The sequence below is a fragment of the Leptosomus discolor genome, chromosome 5 (genome assembly GCF_034619465.1).
Source record: "Leptosomus discolor isolate bLepDis1 chromosome 5, bLepDis1.hap2, whole genome shotgun sequence".
Classification (NCBI taxonomy): domain Eukaryota; kingdom Metazoa; phylum Chordata; class Aves; order Leptosomiformes; family Leptosomidae; genus Leptosomus; species Leptosomus discolor.
The window spans coordinates 19,703,160-19,722,267 of record NC_141395.1 but is presented as its reverse complement, the minus strand read 5'-3'; the positions used below and the strand labels follow the sequence as shown (position 1 = coordinate 19,722,267).

At 35.0% G+C, this 19,108-nt stretch overlaps 1 protein-coding gene across 3 annotated transcripts in view; it reads left to right on the top strand.

The window, feature by feature from the left end:
• Nucleotides 1–19,108, top strand: part of KCNH7 (potassium voltage-gated channel subfamily H member 7) — a 231,112-nt gene that overhangs the window by 134,349 nt on the left and 77,655 nt on the right. For 2 of the 3 annotated variants that reach the window (XM_086464984.1, XM_086464983.1), the window contains exons 3-5: nt 1,700–1,855; nt 10,223–10,255; nt 17,378–17,806. In XM_086464984.1, coding sequence (XP_086321110.1) covers nt 1,700–1,855; nt 10,223–10,255; nt 17,378–17,806 — 618 coding nt within the window. Of the gene's footprint in view, nt 1–1,699; nt 1,860–10,222; nt 10,256–17,377; nt 17,807–19,108 lie in introns of all 3 variants that reach the window. The other variant, XM_086464985.1, reaches the window with a different exon arrangement.

The window sequence follows — 19,108 nt, the reverse complement described above, 5'->3', positions numbered from 1 at the left end:
TCCTTGTTTGCAAAAACTGATAAGCATTTAATCCACTGGAGTTCAGTGTGGTTCAAAGCCATGCACGCCTCAGCTTAGGCCCCCTTCCAGTCCTTTGTGTTAAAGATGTCTGATTGGGGGATGTCTGCTCAGCTTAGAAATTTGAATGTCAAAACATAGTCTATATCATGAAATAGTAAGTATTTCCTTCCAAGCAAATCAATAAATATCATTTTAACTGTTTAAACTCAGTATGTATTTTTATTAGTTAGCTAAATTCTCTTCAGACCCTCTGTTTAACCAGTCTATGTTGCAACGCTTGGCCTGCAGCACTTCTATTTTTAGCTCTAATGGAACAGTCTTAAATTGCTTATTTTCTGTTTACTAAAGTCATTGAGCTTGTAGCCATGGCAACTGTAGCAAGTGCCACAGCTTAACTGTTTTATTAAATGGATTGAAGGTACAGCTGCAAAACTTGAAAGGCCAGCATGTCAATTTTATACATAGCTCAAACTACCATATATACCACTTTATAGCAAGTACTACATTAAATAAGAGGAGCCAAAATCTGATCTTGGTTATAATGACATAAATCTTTACTCTCTCACCCCTCAATCACAAAAAAAAAAATATTCTTGTGTAACCCAGATCAGGATCCGTTTTTGTCAAATTGCATGGCCTGTCAAGTTTCAGTGATTACTGCATTTGAATGCATAAATTGCAGATGATGTACATTAAACCAGTCCCTAGTGATCATGGAAAGACATCATCTCACAGTTGTGTTTGAATGAAGCTTTTAGCACATTACTGTATTGCTTACAGCAATCACATTATTTTTGGAACCACTATGTTCTGTTAGGTTAATAATAGGAATTAAATCAAAAATAATGACATTGTTAAATGAAACTTCTTCAGAGTTATACTGGAAGAATTAACACAGTGGATTCTTTAAATCTGTAATTAGGCATTTGAACAAGAACACTCTGAACACCAGAGGTGTTGAGAAATTGCACTTCCGTTCATTTCAGTGTAAGCTGGGTGTGCTCCATATATATGAAAACTAGGGTACTTTTAAATTCATACTTCAACTTGTCTATAACAGTTAAGTACTTGTGAAGATTATTAAAATTCTTGCCACAGTTTAGAAGTTTTTTGAGATAGAATATAAAACCTCTTAGGATAAGATAACAACATTTTTAACACAAACCTAAACAACATTATACAGCCCCCAAAAGACTGAGAGCTAAAATAAGAATAGTGATATATTTACAGCCATAAATATTTAATGCATGATTCATCCTGTTGTAACAGAACCAAAAGTCTGAAGAATGTTTGACATTTAGAAGAATGGGGTTCTGCTTTCTTCACTAGTGTTGTGGTTGGAATAGTGTTTGCATTGCTACACTCGGTGCTAAATGTCTCCATATCGCAAGTCTATCTATATAGATACTTCCAGTGAATAAAAAACAAGAAGCAAAATTGAAATTTTAAAGGAGAGATCATTTGGAAGAGGTAATAATCTAATAAATTATCAAAAGTTGTATAACTTTCTATGAAAATGTTCCTGTTTCAATTAAAGAATGGTGTGTTTGGTGTTCAATCATTAAAATCAAAGAAATATTCTTCACTATCTGTTGACGAACTGGAACTACTGGAGTGAAAAAATAATGAAATTTCCTTTCATTTATGTATTTCTCTGGGTTTTTTTCTCCATCTGCAGGCTCTACCTTCATTTGCAACACCCACGTAATTCCAGTGAAAAATCAAGAGGGAGTAGCAATGATGTTTATTATTAACTTTGAGTATGTAACAGATGAAGAGAATGTGGCATCTCCCGAGAAGTGCAAGCCAATATTGCCATCCAAACTTGTAAATCGTAAGTTACTCATTGAAAGTTCTCTGCTTACCTCTACTCTCAGCTGGGAGAGTAATTAACCTGGGCAATAATGATACTAAAGTAATTATGCAATTCCAATTGCCTGACTCATTTAAGATAGAATTCAGAACAATAAGAAGTTAGACGTAGGAAACCTGTTATAATGTTGGCAAGACAATCCGTCAGATCTTTGGTAATACTAACAGCACGGATCTTGTGAGTACTGGCAGGAAATACAAATTCATTAAAAGTAAAACGTTGCACAGAAGCGCATTACCCTTGACAAAAATTGATTATGAATGGAAAACTTCAAAAAAAGCCCAAATATTTGACCTTATCCTATTCAAAATTGAATATTTCTATTTTCATTTCCAAATAAAAAATAGTTGTTGGAAGGTTTGATTATAGACTAGGAAATATAAAACATGTGAAAAAAAAAGGTTAAAATGTAATTAAACATCCTGATTTTATCAAACTGATGTATTTAGATTGACTTGAAGGATGTGGGGCAGTTTGGATATATAGGAAATGCTTTTGTTTTCATTCCATTCTGGAATGTAAGTATTGTCAAAATCAGAAAACTCTACAGAAAACAGAAGTCCACTTCTTATACAGCTAGACTGTGTAGCTTTCTGTCACACTATCTGCAGAACGTGTGCTCTTTTGCTGACCTTCACTCTGTGCAGCAACAGCACATGATCCTTCTGCTTTGCATCTGCACTCACATAATCTGCTCTTACTACAAGATCTCCCAGAACACATCTCCAGTTGTACAAGCTCTTAGTAAAGCACAGCATGCTCTAACAGTTAGTATTAAGTCTCCCCTGGCTGGCTCAGGAACAGTTGGGAAATAACTTTTCACAGTGTAATAATCTTTAATGTTAGTATGACAAAGGGACCTGGAACCTAAGTTTTCTGATTCTTAAATCAACATCAGCTTTCTCTAGATAAGAAACAAAGACTGGTACAATCTTCACTGCAAGAAGCGAGGGGTGAACTTTCCCAATATAAGCATCGTGCACTACCTGAAGTGATGACATGCTGTATTATTTTTTTCTGCTAGTTATATTGAAGATTGTAAAGAGCAGGCCTGTAGCTGTGCAGATAACAGCTTTATCAGGTTCCTTCTGATGAAAGCGGTCTTTGCCGTTCTTCATAACCTAGACTTTCTGCACTGTATTTTCTGGACAAAATGCATGGGATCTCACTCGAAGCTCTGTGACTATCAAATAATACATAAACAAAAAGTCACCCCATAGTATTACCAGAGCATTCAGATTTTTAAAAGACTGAAATTTATTTCTATAACTAATTGGGATACTAAAAAATACTGTTTTCCTTAAGCATGGAGAAAGAGCTCTGACTGAATTGCTCCAGATGAGACAAAGTCTTTCTACTTATAACCCTATAGCTGTATAACCCTACAGTGGGAGTAGATATAAGACTGTGGAAAGAAAAATTCCCATTACTGGAAACTAGCAGTTTTCAAATAATTATTGTTCACCAAATATCATGTGTTTTTAAAAGAGCCTTTGTAAATATTCTTTACAATACATATTTAAAATCTGATGCTTTTATGCTTCCTTTTCTTGTTGTGTTTTGCAGGGTTTGTTTTTTTTTTAAAAAAAATACAACTGTATTTTTCCTTTTTCTTGAGATATCAAGAAAACACTTCTTTTTCTAGTAATGTTATGGCAAAAATCCCATTAAGGAGTATCAGAAAAAATAATAAAATTGCGTCAGAAAAAGAATTATCAAAATTACATCCAGTAAACTCCACTTGTATTCTATTTCTATGTCAGGTTGGCATAAATTTTATGACTTTTGAACACTTTACTTCCCAGTTTTAAAAAACAATTTTATAACGTAACTAAAATTGTTCTGCTGGTCCATACTTAGTGTGGTTTTATTGACAAAATAGAAGGTAAAATACCAGCTGGGGGGGGGGGGGGGGGGGGGGTAGGGGGAGCTTCATGTCCTGAAAAAGAACTTTTTGTTCTGCTGCCTGCGATACCTCACTGTACTTTTTCAAGTGTCGTCACTTGCCGTATTTTAAAGTGAAAAGCCGCTAAAGAGGACGTGGACGTCCACAAATAAAGCACTTTTAGTCAAAACTTCCTTCTCTTGTTTTGCAGTATTTACACCTGGCATACACAGGGGATATCCTTGCTGAGAGTTCTTGAAAAATTAATAGGTGGGGTTCAAAGCTCAATACATAATAGAGAAAGATCAAGGTGCAAAAGGAGACAAAGAAAAGGTGACTTGAACCATTTTCCTGCTAGTGGGTACAGCCGGATGCCAGAAACTTGCAGAAACTAGAGCAGACACATGGCTGCTCTTACTCCTACCTAGTTGTTTGTGGTTTCAGAGCAGACTGCTATGTGGGCAGGATGGGAAGAATAGTGGTACAAAATATGCTACATAACCAAAAATTCCTCTTGGCAGAGAGTTCTCAAGAAAGAGGCCAACCTGTGCAAAACATCCAGAAATAACTGCAAGATACTGTGTACAATCCAATGGTGGGTTTGAATTAAAACACACAAACAAAAGCCTGGAAATTTAGAAAAGGCAGAGAGAGATCAATAAGCAACAAAAGAAGTCACAAAAAGGTGGATTTTTTACTAGTAAAAGCTTTTTTTTTAAGTCATGTTCCCACCATAAGAAAGGCAAACAGCAGATCCTCTAGGAGGAGTTTAGTTTTTCACCATCTTACTCTATTTAGAACATACATCAACAGGTAAAGCAAGTGATCTGTTTTCATTGGATCACATACAAAATGGACAGTAATGGGTACTGGTTCAGGGGGAAAAAAAAAAAAGTCAAAGAAACAAAATCCCTTCAAACCCAGGAACCAATTTAGAGAATAAAAATAGAGAGGGAACCAGCCATATAACAAGTGCAATACATCTCTGACAAACAACTAAGACGAGCAACAGCTAATGACAAAAGACAAAAGATGTCAGACTGCTTTAACATCTACTACCCAGAAGTACACAGATCATGAGAGATTTCTTTCCAGAGCTCCTTAGATTGAGTTTTCTCATATTAGAATGTCTTTTCGACATAAGAGCAAATAAAAATTACTAACTGAGGTAGCAGCAGAGAAGAACTAAAAGTGAAGAGGAAACAAAAAGATTACAGTTATTTTCCTGGCCCTAGAAAATAAGATAGCTCTTCCATACCATCATTCTTCTTCTAATTGATTCATTAAGAATTGACAACAAATTTTTCAAGTGTAACTTTGAAAAACCTTTCCTTTTTCTAAAAATATCTATCCTGCTAGCTGCAGTAAACAGTTTTGAACAGGACCACTTACCACAATGCCCCTCATGACTGAAATCTACCTCAATGTAAGAAAAGAGCATTTCAGGCAGCATGCATAGTGCACTGTTATCAAAGGCTCTAAAAGAAAAGACGAATTCCAATCTGTTAAAGGGCTGAAATTAACAAATTAAGACCTATGGAAGGCAACTGACATTTGCTAGGTTGAGCTCAGACTACATGTAGTTCTGGATGAACAGAAAATTAAAAATTTACCAGCTGAATACTGACAGTTATCTTAAACCGTGTTTGTAAGCTCTTTGGAACATTATGATGGCTGACACAGCTAGGTTCTGATTCAGCATTGGGCTTGGCAGATTATGATAACAATAGATTATTAAAAACATAGATTATTAAAAAAAAAATATGGTATGTTGCCAGGAGTTTGATGACCACATTTGAGTATAAATAGAATGCTTTCTAGTCTGGTGCTCAAGAGCTCCTATCTCATAGGCAGCAAAAAGCTGAATAAGTGGTAATGTGAAAAGTGAAGATAGTGGCTTCACAATGGCAGTGTAAAAATCCTTTCAGCTGATCCTTTTGTTCCTTTATTCTTCCTTGCAAGAATTTATCATCAGTTCTCTATGGCAGTCTGACCAGTGTTTGTATAACCAAATAGCTAAATTGTGGAAAATCCTAGCATCTACCAAATCTGTAAAGAAATACTAAATCACAGCCATCTGATTTTTTTCTCTTTTCTGTTTCATTGCTTTTGTGTTTTGCCACAATTCTATTTTTTAATATATTCCATATATAATATCCCCAAACATTTGTCATATCTTTTTTATATATGTCGTATCTTTTAAACTTCTAACCAGATTTATTTAATACTATATCTATCTCATCTTTACACTCAGAGGGTAGAGGGAATTTCTTCTGTAAGCACTTATTCTAGGACTGGGTAACATCCTCTTCTCCAGTGAGGATGTATTTGTACAACATGCAGTTAAAGTGAGACTTAGGCAAACTGATTTCTGTTATAGATGTCCATCATCCAATCATTCTTTCTAAATTTTGTCTCATTTCCAGATATGAGAATTGCATTCATTCTTACTTCAAGTCTTTTCTAATAAGTTTCTTTGCTTTTTGCGTTGCCTTTTCTTAGGTTATATGAATGTTTTATGATTCCAGAAATTAGCTTCTACTCCCAAAGATAAAACCAGTTAATAACATTACCCCACCTCACTTTATCTGTGAAATGCTTGAAGACATAGTTAACTGCTTTTAAGTGAAAGGATATTTGTTTAGCATATTAGTGTTAAGATCGAAAGTTTTGAGCTACATAAACCTTAAAAATGGCTTTTACTCATAAGATAACGATTCTTATGGATTGTTCTCTGTCACATTCTATAAGTCACTAACATTTGCTTGATTGTCACTAGGATGATAAAAAGTTATTTCCAGAAGTGTTGTTCACAAATTTTCATTAATCTAATAATTTTACAAAGTTGTATAAAATTTTCAACTCAAACTGAAATAATGCATAAATAATAGACTTTTAGCAAGATGCTTTTAGAAAAAGAGAACTTGTTCCTGTTAGACTCACTGTAAAATTTAAAAAGAAAAAAGAGCTTTCTGTAGATTTTCTACAATGAAGAAGAGATGTGATTTTATACCAGTTTAGCAAAAAAAAAAATCTGTGAACACTACTAAATTATCATTTAAATTTGTCTACTAGTAACAGTTATTAACCAAAATAAGATAAGAATTCCTGTACAGTGTGCTGTACAGATGTGATTAAATTCTTCATTATAAAGTGTTAATCTACTGTAACTTCTATATACAAATATGGCTTCTAAATAACCAGTTGAGGAAAGGAAACATAAGTGTCCAATTTTATTCCCAAATCTGTCAAACTTTCCAATCTGGCATGTTCATCCACTCCACCAATTTGATGAGGAATTATTATAGAAATTTACAGAACTAGTGGCCTAACTTAATATTTGCTCTTAGCACCTGATTCTGTTCTTCAAAGCTGTCAAATACTCTGCATCTGCAAAGCTAGTAACAGCAAAGTATCAAAATCTGTCATTACACAGATTGAACACAGAAAATCAGCAGCTATTTCACACTGACAGAAAGTCATAGATTTGAGGATACTGACTTCAATATGAAGAATGTAGCTATATTTTTTCTACTCAAGGCAGACCGTTTGTGGGATTGTAATGTACACACATACACAAGATGAGAAAAACCTCTCAGAACTTTGAGTTGCCTTCATTTTCTACCCCACCTAGAGCATGCTGCTTTTTTACTGACCTGTAAGTGCTTTTCTAACATTTACTCCAGTCCTGTCTAAAGCAAAACTTCTGCTAATGTGTAGGCTAAAATAGCTAAATTCAGATGAGGTAACTTCACAAGTTTTATTCATTTAACTTCAAATATTTTTACTAGCTAGAAGTACTAATTTGTAAGCTAATACTGGTTCCCAAATGCAGAGTTCATTACCTCATGGGAGAAAACCTAGAAAGTTATTTGATTGAGTATATATTTGCATTCTGCCAAAGAAGAATATTTGAGGATTGTCTTATCATTTTATCACTTCAAAATCTATAAGTCTATTAAAGACACCCTGGAATAATTTCTTGAGTTTCTTCCTCTAAAGGAAATGAGAGAATCTGCTACACATCCAATAAATGCATACTTTTCGATAAGGGTAAAACAAAATTGACAGGCTAATAATATTCTTAAAACAGCTAAAACCATCAGAAAACTTTTCAAGCAAGGAGATTCTTCAAGGTGCTTACACATCACCAAGTTTACCTCTATCCTGGTCCTAGCAGTGGAGTTACACCACAAGAGTAGAGTTACAAATAAAACAAGCACAAATTCAAATCAGGCCTTTCCTTTAAGTCAAAGAGTTAACCCAAAAAATGGTATTTGTTTTCCTCTGTGCAGAGCACCTTGCCATATAAGTAACCATAGCAGTTTAGTAAGAGGCAAGCATATATTTTTTTCTAAACATATCTGGACAACAATGTTGTCATGCAACATTGTATACCATTTGATGCATACAAGCTTGCAACATAGAACATGGCACGTATATGCAATAGTAACCCCCTGACTTTGCTGAAAATGTAACGAGAAATTTTTCCAGGATCTTATTTTTAGCCACACCACTGGGAGCAAATTCATCATAAGTGAGGGCTAGTCAAGAAAAATTTTGTCCAGGAGGACAAAGGTTTCTATCTAGCCTACCAGCAGCACAGTTCTGACAACCCCAGTGTCAATATGTATATTTGTCTCCAGGGTAAATTGCAGTGAACATTAGGTGAACAGAGACAGTGCTGAACTCTTAGCAGAGGAATATAGCCAAACAGCAATCACCAGTAAAAGACAGAAGAATCTCTGGTACTTTCACCTTCACTGCTCCACAAATATCTAACTGCCCAATTAACAGAACAGCTGTTAAGATAAATAAGCTATATTAGTCTTCTTTTAGAGACAGAGAAATACAAGTGGGGTGGCTATATTTCTGTTTTGTCATGACGGTTACTGTTGGGGCTCAGATTAGGAAGGAAGCCTGCCTGGATTCTAGCCACTGTAATTAGCTGTTTGCATTATAGCCTTTCCCAGCTAGGATCATGGAGCTATTGTGCTATATCTTGTACAAACATTCAATAAAAAAAAAAAGCAATCTCTGCTTAAAGGGATTACAAATCAAAGACGGAATGACACAGCTTTCAGTAGCTTTCAGTGGAGGTGACTTGTGAGTGCTGGACAGGGAAAGGAACACAAAATGACAATACTCTGGCTATGTAGAGACCCTGTCAATTTTCCTTTTGCTATTTAAATAACTACATAGTAAGTATGAGAACTGAGTATGAAAAGGATTCTTGGATTGAACTAAATCCAGCAGGTTTCTTCCAAGCCTATGTTTTTATTCATGTTCAATAGGACATTTAAAATAGGTGGGTTCTGTGAGGTAATTTGAAGGCTAGAGTAATGACTTTGCAAAGTCATTCCAGATTATAATACATGCCCTCAGGAAAGTATAAAGGCAGTGAGTTTTGCATTATTCTCTGATGGAAGACAGAGACATATGTCTCTATTATTCATAATAAGAATTATCACAGAAAACGTAACACACCTATACACTTGTTAAATTGAAATAAAGATTTTAACCTGAAGAGGGGGAAATCAAAACTATCAGGGTATCTCCAGTTTAGATGAAGCGGACTCTACTAGATAGCAGAAAAAAAATATTTAAATGTATTTGAGAAGCTTTTAGATGGACACTGGTCTTAACAAATATGTTCTGTTATTTATATTATTCAACATGGAGTAGACATTATTTCAAGGTAAGAAAACAAAATAGATCTGTAGATAAAAATAAGGGCATTTACCACCACTGTGTCTTATTTCTCAGGCATAAAATCCTACCATTATTACTTGATTGTATTAAGGAACATAGCACCCTGGCAAGTTGACCATTTCAGAGACCTGAAAGCAATTGGCAAAGACACGTAGTCTGAGGAGTTCTCTCCATGAAGACATGAAATAAGCAAGCAGCCTCATCAGGAATACGAAACTTTTTTAAGGTCATACTCTGAGCAAGTGTCAGTGAATAAAGCCTCTTCTTCCTAAGGACATTATGAATTCTTCAACTTTTCAATAAGTTGCTTCCAAACAAAATTGGTATTTCCTAGCAAAGGAATGATCACAAAGAAATTAGAAGAGGTTCTAGTTCATGAGAAATAGCGTGTTAGTCTGGATACACCTATTTTAGTTTTCTGCCTGAAACATTAGGCGACTTTAAAACTTGGTAATTGGAAACATATATTGATCTATGCAACAAACTTAGTAATTATCAAAGTACTTCTTAATGGAATAGTTCTTAAATTTTCCAAATAAAAAGGCAATGTTCTTTTAGAACAATTCTTCTGCAGATTACATATTTGTATATGAATTCAAGCTGCCTGAATTTGCTTCTAAAATGTGTGGAAATTTGATATTCAACCTTCCTTTCTTAATAGTCTGTTTATTTTTGACTCTGTTTCTCTTTAAGCTAAAGCTTTTTGTAAATCTAGTTTAATTGTATTTCAGATGGTAACAACCTTTCGAGTGGCTCTTCTTCAGGTAAATCTATCTTCTAAAATTCGATATACTGAAGTCCTTTTATTGCTTTGTTCTGGTTCTATTATTTCAAGATCTCATTACATTTTATATAATGCTAGAAGAGTGCAAGTCAAAACATGGCTCTTGCTCCCACTCTATGAATACTTATTTCTGCAAAACTATAGATATAACAGCTAAATCATTAAATTTAGTATAATTATATGATATATAAAATCCACATGTAGAGATACTTTTCAGATTATTATCACTGAAAGCTCTTGTATGCAGAGCATTAAAAAATTTCAATCGGTATATGAGACAAAACACATTGCAGAATTAGGTAGCGGTATATAAATTCAGTGTTAAAAGATAACTTCTTCAGGCTTCCTGTCTCAGACAAAAGCAATATCTTTTATTCTATGAAGTCTGGCAACCAAGATGATGAAGTGTTGAGAATTTCTTGAGAACTTGATTTAATAGATGAAATGAATTCTTTTTTCCAGCTACCAAAAAACCCACTATATTCTCAACAAGACATCAAAATATTGTGCTAGTTGATTAATTCTTTGCATATAATATCTATTGTGAAGCTTGCTATTTTATTTCATTGCAGTTATTTACTTTTTTCTTCTTTTCCACTTTTAATTATGTATAAGAAATTAAAATGCAAGATGCAAGAAGTAAAATCTCTTTGAGCGAACCAAAAAGTCTTTTTTCTCGTTTTTTTTTCACAAACACACTGTAACTCCTATAACCTTAACACAATGAATAAGATCTAATAAAATTACATGTCTATCAACAAATGGGAAAAAAAAAACGCAGGTAAATGTACAGATTTGTATTAACATCCAAGGATATAAAAATTCTGTCTTTTGAGGGAGAACCTGAGAACATTGTTCAGACTAAATTCACTGGTCAGCCACATGCAGCATAGCCCTACATGTAGCCAGAGTCTTCATTCCCCTCCTTTCATGTTTTGGCAAGCTATCTCAGAGGCCTATGTGTAGACAGGACGATCTGGAACCATATTCTTCTTTTAGCCATTCTCAATAGCACCTTTTAGGAGAAGTATAGCCTGAAAACAAAAATGTGCCATCACTAGCACAGAGATAAAATAACTTTCTCACTTACAAGGGAATATAAAGAATATTGCTGTTACTAATAATGATAGAACTCAAGCGCAACCTTAAATTTTAGAGAAAAGTAAAAGAAGAAATTAAGTGCCAAAATTAAAGTAGGCTATACCAGAGGATAAAAAGAATGTGTGTATGCAGTATCTGAGAATTATAAATTTAAGCTTCTAAATTTAATAATTGCATATGCCTTCCCTTTCCTGCCTGAAAAGAAATGAAGATTATTTAATGAGCAGAGCAAGAAAATGATCCATTTACATGGATTCTCTACATCTGGGGGAAAAGAACAGAAGAAGGCCATAATTGGCTCTTGCTGTAATTCTCTGTCCTAAGGCCTGCTGAGCCCAGACCGAAAATAAGGCAGCATCACATGCTTCAAGTGTTTGCACAGAGTACATTCAAATATTTGCTGCTATTTTAGACTGTCAATGTTTAAGGATTCCATTTCTCAAAAGCAATTGTTTCCTTCAGTCCATTGCTTGAGTTGTTAGGTGGTATTTCCAAGCCTTTGAGCAGCAACTCAATAATTGCCTGTGCCTGCATTTCTGATAACCTAGATCCTGAAAATTCCTTGAGAGTAGGCATTCAATTATCAGAAAAACTTTCAGCAAAGAGCTGATTATGCTCCTTTTATGAAAGTAATTTTGCTCATTGTTTGTGGAAGTTTCAGGCAAAAGTATTGTTGAATTAACCCATGCTGTGGAGGATAGTCTGTCATAATCAATTGTCTGCCCTTGTCAAGGAGATCTCTCTCTGTTTAGAATAGGCTGATCTTTGTGCTATGTATGTTGTACTTACTGAAAAAGTAACATATGTTTCATATTGTAGCCAGTCATCCACTATGATGAAACTATCCAAGACTTGATTTTCTTCAACACTCTACCTCAGTTAACTGGTTGTAACGGACCATGGGCAGCTAGGACAGGTGGTACATTATACCAGGAAACAAGTTCTGACAGTTTCTACACCTCGCTTAATTTGTCTTACGCAAACTTGTTGTGCTTTTGAGCTCCTCTGGTTTGATTTTGGAAAGTCTAATTCTAGAGAAGTTTGAGTGTCTAATAGGCTAAATCTAGCTGACAGCTAGGGAGCCTGAGACCAGCTACTTCTTTTCCCTTTGGTTGACTTATCTGAAAGCAGCTTCAGATACTGGTTTCTGGATAACTACTTATCTGCATCATCATAAAAGTAACAATTCTACTACAGGTGCTACAAAAACTGGCTGAGCAATTCTTTGAGCAGTTGTCATGACCTTCCAGCTGCTATCTCTTAGGGCTACCCTTCTGCAGTGCTCCGGATAGGAAACCAGGAATCCCATGTGCGTTGACATGGGCTAAACAGACTTTGGGACAGCCCATAGCATCTGCCAGTAATTCTAAAACCACTAAAGAAATTGCAGTGAAAGTAAAGCTCTCTCAGTTGTAGACATTTCTCTGACTTTGCCACTGAGCCTACTATGTAATGTACATTTTCATCACTAGAAGTTTGAAGAGTACATTCACAGTAGCAAGGCAATATTCAGGCCAAATATAATTTCCCTTCCTTGTTACAGAATGTTTGCGCAGAACAGATAGGGGAAGTACTTGCCATGCAAGTGTATCCAATTACTAAAGAAATCCTTATTCAAGTATGTTTTTGCTGGAATACTCCTTTTTCAAAATGGAATTTGTATTGATGGGGCAGGAAGTTTGCAACCATGATCATAACTGTTAATAAGGTCTTTTTGGAACGAATTTTCATTCCTTTTTTTTCCCCTGCCACGGAATTCTGTATGATGGTAACTAGTGTTTAAGAATTGCAATTTTCCATTAATGTTAACATTCCCTATTTCAATACTTATGGAAAAGTGAGGCTATTAATTTTTCTTATCGACAGGCTTATTTCCTACACTTTTTTCACAAAAATATTAACCAAAACATTTTGTTTCCATGAATTCTAAATATCTTCTTTAATCTCCCAAAATATGAGACATAATTTAAAAAGGCTTTCAAAAGGCAAGAAAAGTCAATTTGAATTTGAGACTTTGAAGATAACTACATCTGCGAACAGTTTAGAAGTGTCCTTTCTCATCTGCAGTATATTTTTGTCCTGAATTCTACTATTTAGAAACTATAAGGGTTAGCTGAGATGGCGCAGAGAATAAATGCAACCAACAGTTTAACTCATTTGCAAATTACTTATTCAGTGAAGCAAGGTTTGAAAGGAGGAGGTGGAGTGTAAGCCTGGAATCATGACTCAAACTCAACTGCTTTCCTCAATTGCTCTTAGCAAGCCACAATTATACAAATCTGTGACTCAGCATTAGAAGAACTTGGCAATCTAGTCTTCAATAAAACATACGGATTTTAATGTAACATTATCTGTATATATATAGTAAATAGCTAGTTGCATCTCAAAAATGTTTTAGTATTGTAAGCCAAGATAAATCTGCTCTGACATCATACCTACACAAAGCAGGGGTTGTCCACTTCCAAACAAAAGATTTTACCCCATAAACAGTATGCCAGGAAAGCTTCCACTGACTCTTCTAGTCTGTACTGGGACAGCAGGCCTGGGGCCATGAATTTTGCTTCATGACAAATTGTATCGTTACTGAGCTGAACAAGGTAGTGTAGTATAAACTAGACAAATTCTGAACGGGCCTTCTGACAGCTTTAGGAGCAGTGCTGCAGGAGAGAGCGGAGTGTCCAACGCATCATATAGCTCATTATATACTGAAGAAGAACAACAATGCTCATCCTCTAAAGAACATTCAAATAATAAAGCAGGAAATAGTGATTTTAACTTTGAGACTATTTTTACAGTTTATAGAAGAATAACACAAAGCTGCTCATTTAAGTTTTCTATTTCATGCCCAACAGTCTTAGCAAGAAGCGAAATTCTCACTGAGTATTCTTTCCAGCTGAACTGCAGTAAGACAGCTAAATCAGTAATGCAGTATAACATGGTCATATTAACTTGGTGAAGCAGAAAAGACCATCTGCACCACCATGAATATGACTAAAATAGAGTGCCAGTGAAAAGCCTTTAACAGTGTCTAATACCAGAAAACCTTATGAATGGTATTTTTAAGAAGTTCAATGTAATTTATGAAAAAATAATTATAGTATTTGTTTCACTTTTGATGCAATAAGCTTTAAAAAATTATTTATAAACTGCTTTACAACTCAATTCTACATGCGTTTAAAAAATAATAAACTTTTTTATGTACTTCGCTAATTTCAATTGTAAGCAATTTGTTCAAGTATACTTAGTAAGTTAGAAGAAATATACATATTCCCAAGGTGCGCTCTGCTGAATATCACTGTGCAGATTGAAAATTGGCACCTCTAGCTGCTGTTTGAAATGTGCATGACACTGATTTTATGTAATAGAGATTTCTGTCTACTGTACTGTTGTGTGCATATATGCCCAAGAGTAATAAATTCGAGCTAAACATTTGGAATTCAACAAGCTTTTTCAGAAATTGTCAAGGAAAAAAAAAAGGAAGATTGTTACATGGTTTTATATTTTAAAGTAGGGAAAGAAGGGTGGAAATAAATGGCCAGATTTCTAAATGCTGAGATGTTATTAGTAGAGTCTCACAGGTTCTTTATTATTTAATACATTTTCAGTTACTTTGATAAAAAAGGTGCAAACAGCGAGGTGAGAATGTTTGCGGGTGTCCCAAAATTATTCAGAATATGATATGAGATCTACCAACATAACCTATGATACCAAGAGGCCAAGTGAAAAAACAGCAAATGAAATTTTTTGCAGGCATGATAATCGAGACTAAATTACCTGTGACCAGTCAAGAAAGAAATCTCTCAGCTGTTGTGAAAATACCTTAGATTAGCACAGGCTAAGAAGATAACTCAAAAAGGCAATAATATATAGGAATTATAAGGAAAGGAACAAAATGCCCTTATGTCACTGCACTGATCCCTGAGTCTGTGAGTAGTTTAGGCCACTGTCAAAAATGGTTACATTAGAAATGAAAAGAAACTGAGAAGAGTGAGAAGGATGATCAGAGGAACACAATACGATTACATTAGCATTCTTCAGCTTGGAAGAGAAGTATATAAGGGAGAATGCAACAGATGTATGAAGCATTAAGCATTATTGAGACTATAAAAAGGGAGCAATTATTAGCTATTTTTCATATCATAAGAACTAGCAACCTCCCCAAGGCAAGAGGTTTATAGCAAGCAAGGAGAAGTAATTTTTCACAAAGGTATGCTAAAATTATTTCCTATAGGATGCTTTGCAGATCGAAGTACAACTGCGTGTCAAAAGCACTGAGACAGATTCAGGGAAGAAAGGTACACCAAACATTCCATTTGTGGTTTGAACACAATTTCTGGCTCAGAAAGTTTCTCAATTGCAGACAGCTAGAAACTGAGTAAATTTACGAGGGGAAATAACACAATGTAGTCATTCTTAAACTCCTTCTCCATGTATCCACTACTGGAAATATCAGAGGTCTAACAGTGTGCTAGATGGGCCTGTGGTATCATCTAGTATAGCCACTTTAGTGCTTACACAGGTTTTCCTTTAGGAAGAGCAGGGCACTCTCACTTCTGTTCATTTAGAATTCAAAATAAATTCAATGCTAAATATATAGGACATTTGTTTTAAAACACTAAATGATTAGGCTGTGCCTTCAATTGCTCTACATTTGCTGTTGGGTATAGGCATCAACAAAAGACTACTTCAAAACATTTCAGTATGGGATGATATATTTCAGTGCTAAATATTAATGAACGTAAGCTAACAAACGTTGGCAATTAAAACTGAAAGAAAAAAAATGAAATCTCATCCCAAACAGAATTTCTTATCCCTCTTGTAAGAAGGAATAACAAGACATTTTGAGATGTACTCTGAGGAATCATTTCACTTTTGATTCACTGTGGAAATCACTCATGTAGCAATGTGATGAGTGACAAGAAGCTACTAGATAAGTCAGACCGTTTATGCAATAATACCTGATCATTTCAATTATTCCAATTATGCTATTTTGTTAAAGATTTTTTAGCTTTTCTTTTTCTAAACTGTTTACATTGTTTTCTTACATCAGAAGTGCCTGTGCCTCCATCTGTGAGTTGTATTACACAAGGCCTTAAAATATTTGTATCTGGGTTTGGTTTTCTTAGAGACACAGTCTGCAGATTTTACAGTTCTTCCCCTATATTTTCTTTATTTGCACCTTCCTCTCAGCTACTGATATTTCTTACCATTACACACAGTTGTTAGTTTTCCACACATTCAGCATAGCCTACCCTGCCATGCATTATACCCATTCAACATACCCATTCAATAGCCCAACTAAGCCCACACCACACAAATGTACAAGAGATAATTACATTGTATAGGTGCAACAGAGGCTTGACAGCTGTGTCACTGTTTTTTCTTCCTGCATGTTCCTTTATTTTTCATTTTAAATTCATTCAAAATAAGTGTTTCATTTAATTGTAAAATGTAAGTATTGGAAAGGATTGTGGCAAAACTGATACACAACTTATTTTTCTTTCCTGAAGGATTAGCACTGGTATCTTCCTGTTCAATTTGTAGCTAATAAATCAGAAAGCACATGGAGTTCCAGTAATAATAGAATCCACAAATATCTATTTCAGGATAACATCTACCAAGCAAAGTAGTTCAATGTGTTCTTTTAGCAGTATCTGTAGCAGTCTTTTACAGATACGTAGATTTTTAATTTAGAAAGGACCATCAGAACAGATAACCTTATCTCTTTTAATACAGACTGTAGAATCAATGCTGCTATCCTTATTCTGAGCTCAGTAACTTAGGTCTGACTGAAGTATGAAATCTTTTAACACCACAACTATAACAAGCTTATAGCTATATAATAATTCTATATTTACACATTCCATTGATAAGCATTGTAATTTATTAGGAATAGGTCAATTATTTATAGCTATTACTATGCATCCTGACTCTGTGTGAAAAAAGCAGATTTTCATGACAAGAAACTAATATGTAATATTTTCTTCTTTTGTACATGTAGGCAGACTGTTGGGGTTCCGTTTACCTGGATTGAGACTTTTAACATACAGAAAGCAATCCTTACCACAGGAAGACCCTGATGCAGTGATAGTCGATTCATCTAAACACAGTGATGACTCAGTGGCAATGAAGCACTTTAAATCACCTACAAAAGAAAGCTGTAGTCCTTCAGAAGTGGATGATACAAAAGCATTGATTCAACCCAGTAAATGTTCACCTTTGGTTAATATATCAGGACCTCTTGACCATTCATCACCTAAACAGCAATGGGACAGACTTTACCCTGACATGATACAGACAAGCAACCCACTAACCCATTCCAGATCAAAGGAAAGCATTTGTAGTATACGGAGAGCGTCTTCAGTACATGACATAGAAGGCTTTAACGTCCATCCCAAGAACATTTTTAGGGACCGTCACGCAAGCGAAGGTATGGTAGAAAGTCAATCAGTATTCTCTGGTGTACTAAGAAAGGAATTACTGCAATTTTTCATAGTAATTGTCAACACTTTGTGAGCAAAACTAAATGTAATCAGCTGTATACGTCCAAGCACACCAAAAATATTAAGGACCCAAATATGCCAGGCTTATTTATGCTAAATTCTGCTTTTCATGTCTAAGCAGACCAATGAAATCATGAGGTTGCTCTTAGAGTACCATCTGCCTTCTGTATAGGGATGTAGCAAAATAGGGCCAAACATTCCTAAAGATAATATTGGTATTTGGGAGGGTGGGGGGTCATGTTAAAATTGTATGCACAGTTCTGTCCCGTACACAGATATATTAGATTGTCTTCATATGAAACTCTACTTCAGAGACTGATCGGTTTGTTTTTCTTGAATCTGTAATGTGTACATTGTATATTCACTGATCCAACACTGAGACATATTTTTTCTCTCACACTGGAGAAAATACCCTCAGCAACTCCATTGAAATGCTTTGTGTAATGCCTAGTGAAATACTTTGTGAAATGGTGAAGTGCTTAGTGCAAAATTCGTGTGATTTTCTTTTTGTGTTGGTATAGACTTGCAACCATCAAAATTTACAAAGATGTTTTCTCTGTCTTTTTCTGCTGTCTCTCCTAATTACACAAAGTCATGGAGTGTGGTCCATGATTTCCTGTTGGAGACAGGGAGTTTGAGAAACTTGGGAAACAGCTTAGCAAACAGAGGTTTGAAAGCCATGTGAAAGGAGAGGCACCTTTGAAACCATCTTTCGTAGAAAAGTGCTACATACACAATGCTTTTGCAGCTGCTGATGGTCCAATGACTTGACTTGCATACTTTTTATTCAAGCCAGATGACAAGGAATGTATAGGGAATATTTTAAGATTTCAAAAACATATGTCATGGAATACTGTGTACAGATTCATAAACTAGCAAGAAAATGAATTTTCATTTTCAGTGATTGCCTGTTTTTCTCCTATTCATTGACTGCAAGTGTAAAATTCCTTTAAGTTCTCCTGCCTTTTGAAAGTCCACATCAAGGGCTCTTTGCTTCTGTTCATCCCCTAAAATATAAATCTGAATGCTCCTCTGCTACCCAGATTAACTCCCAGAATAGCAGAACTAATTACTCCTTCCAGTTACTCTTCCTGTGTTAAATATAATAGGTAAATGGATCTTTCCTCATTTCTGTTTCTTTCAGACTCTGATTTTTAATGAACCTGAAAATTGAATTAAATCCATCCCAAACCATACCATTTTACTATATTTCATGTTCACATTCAAGC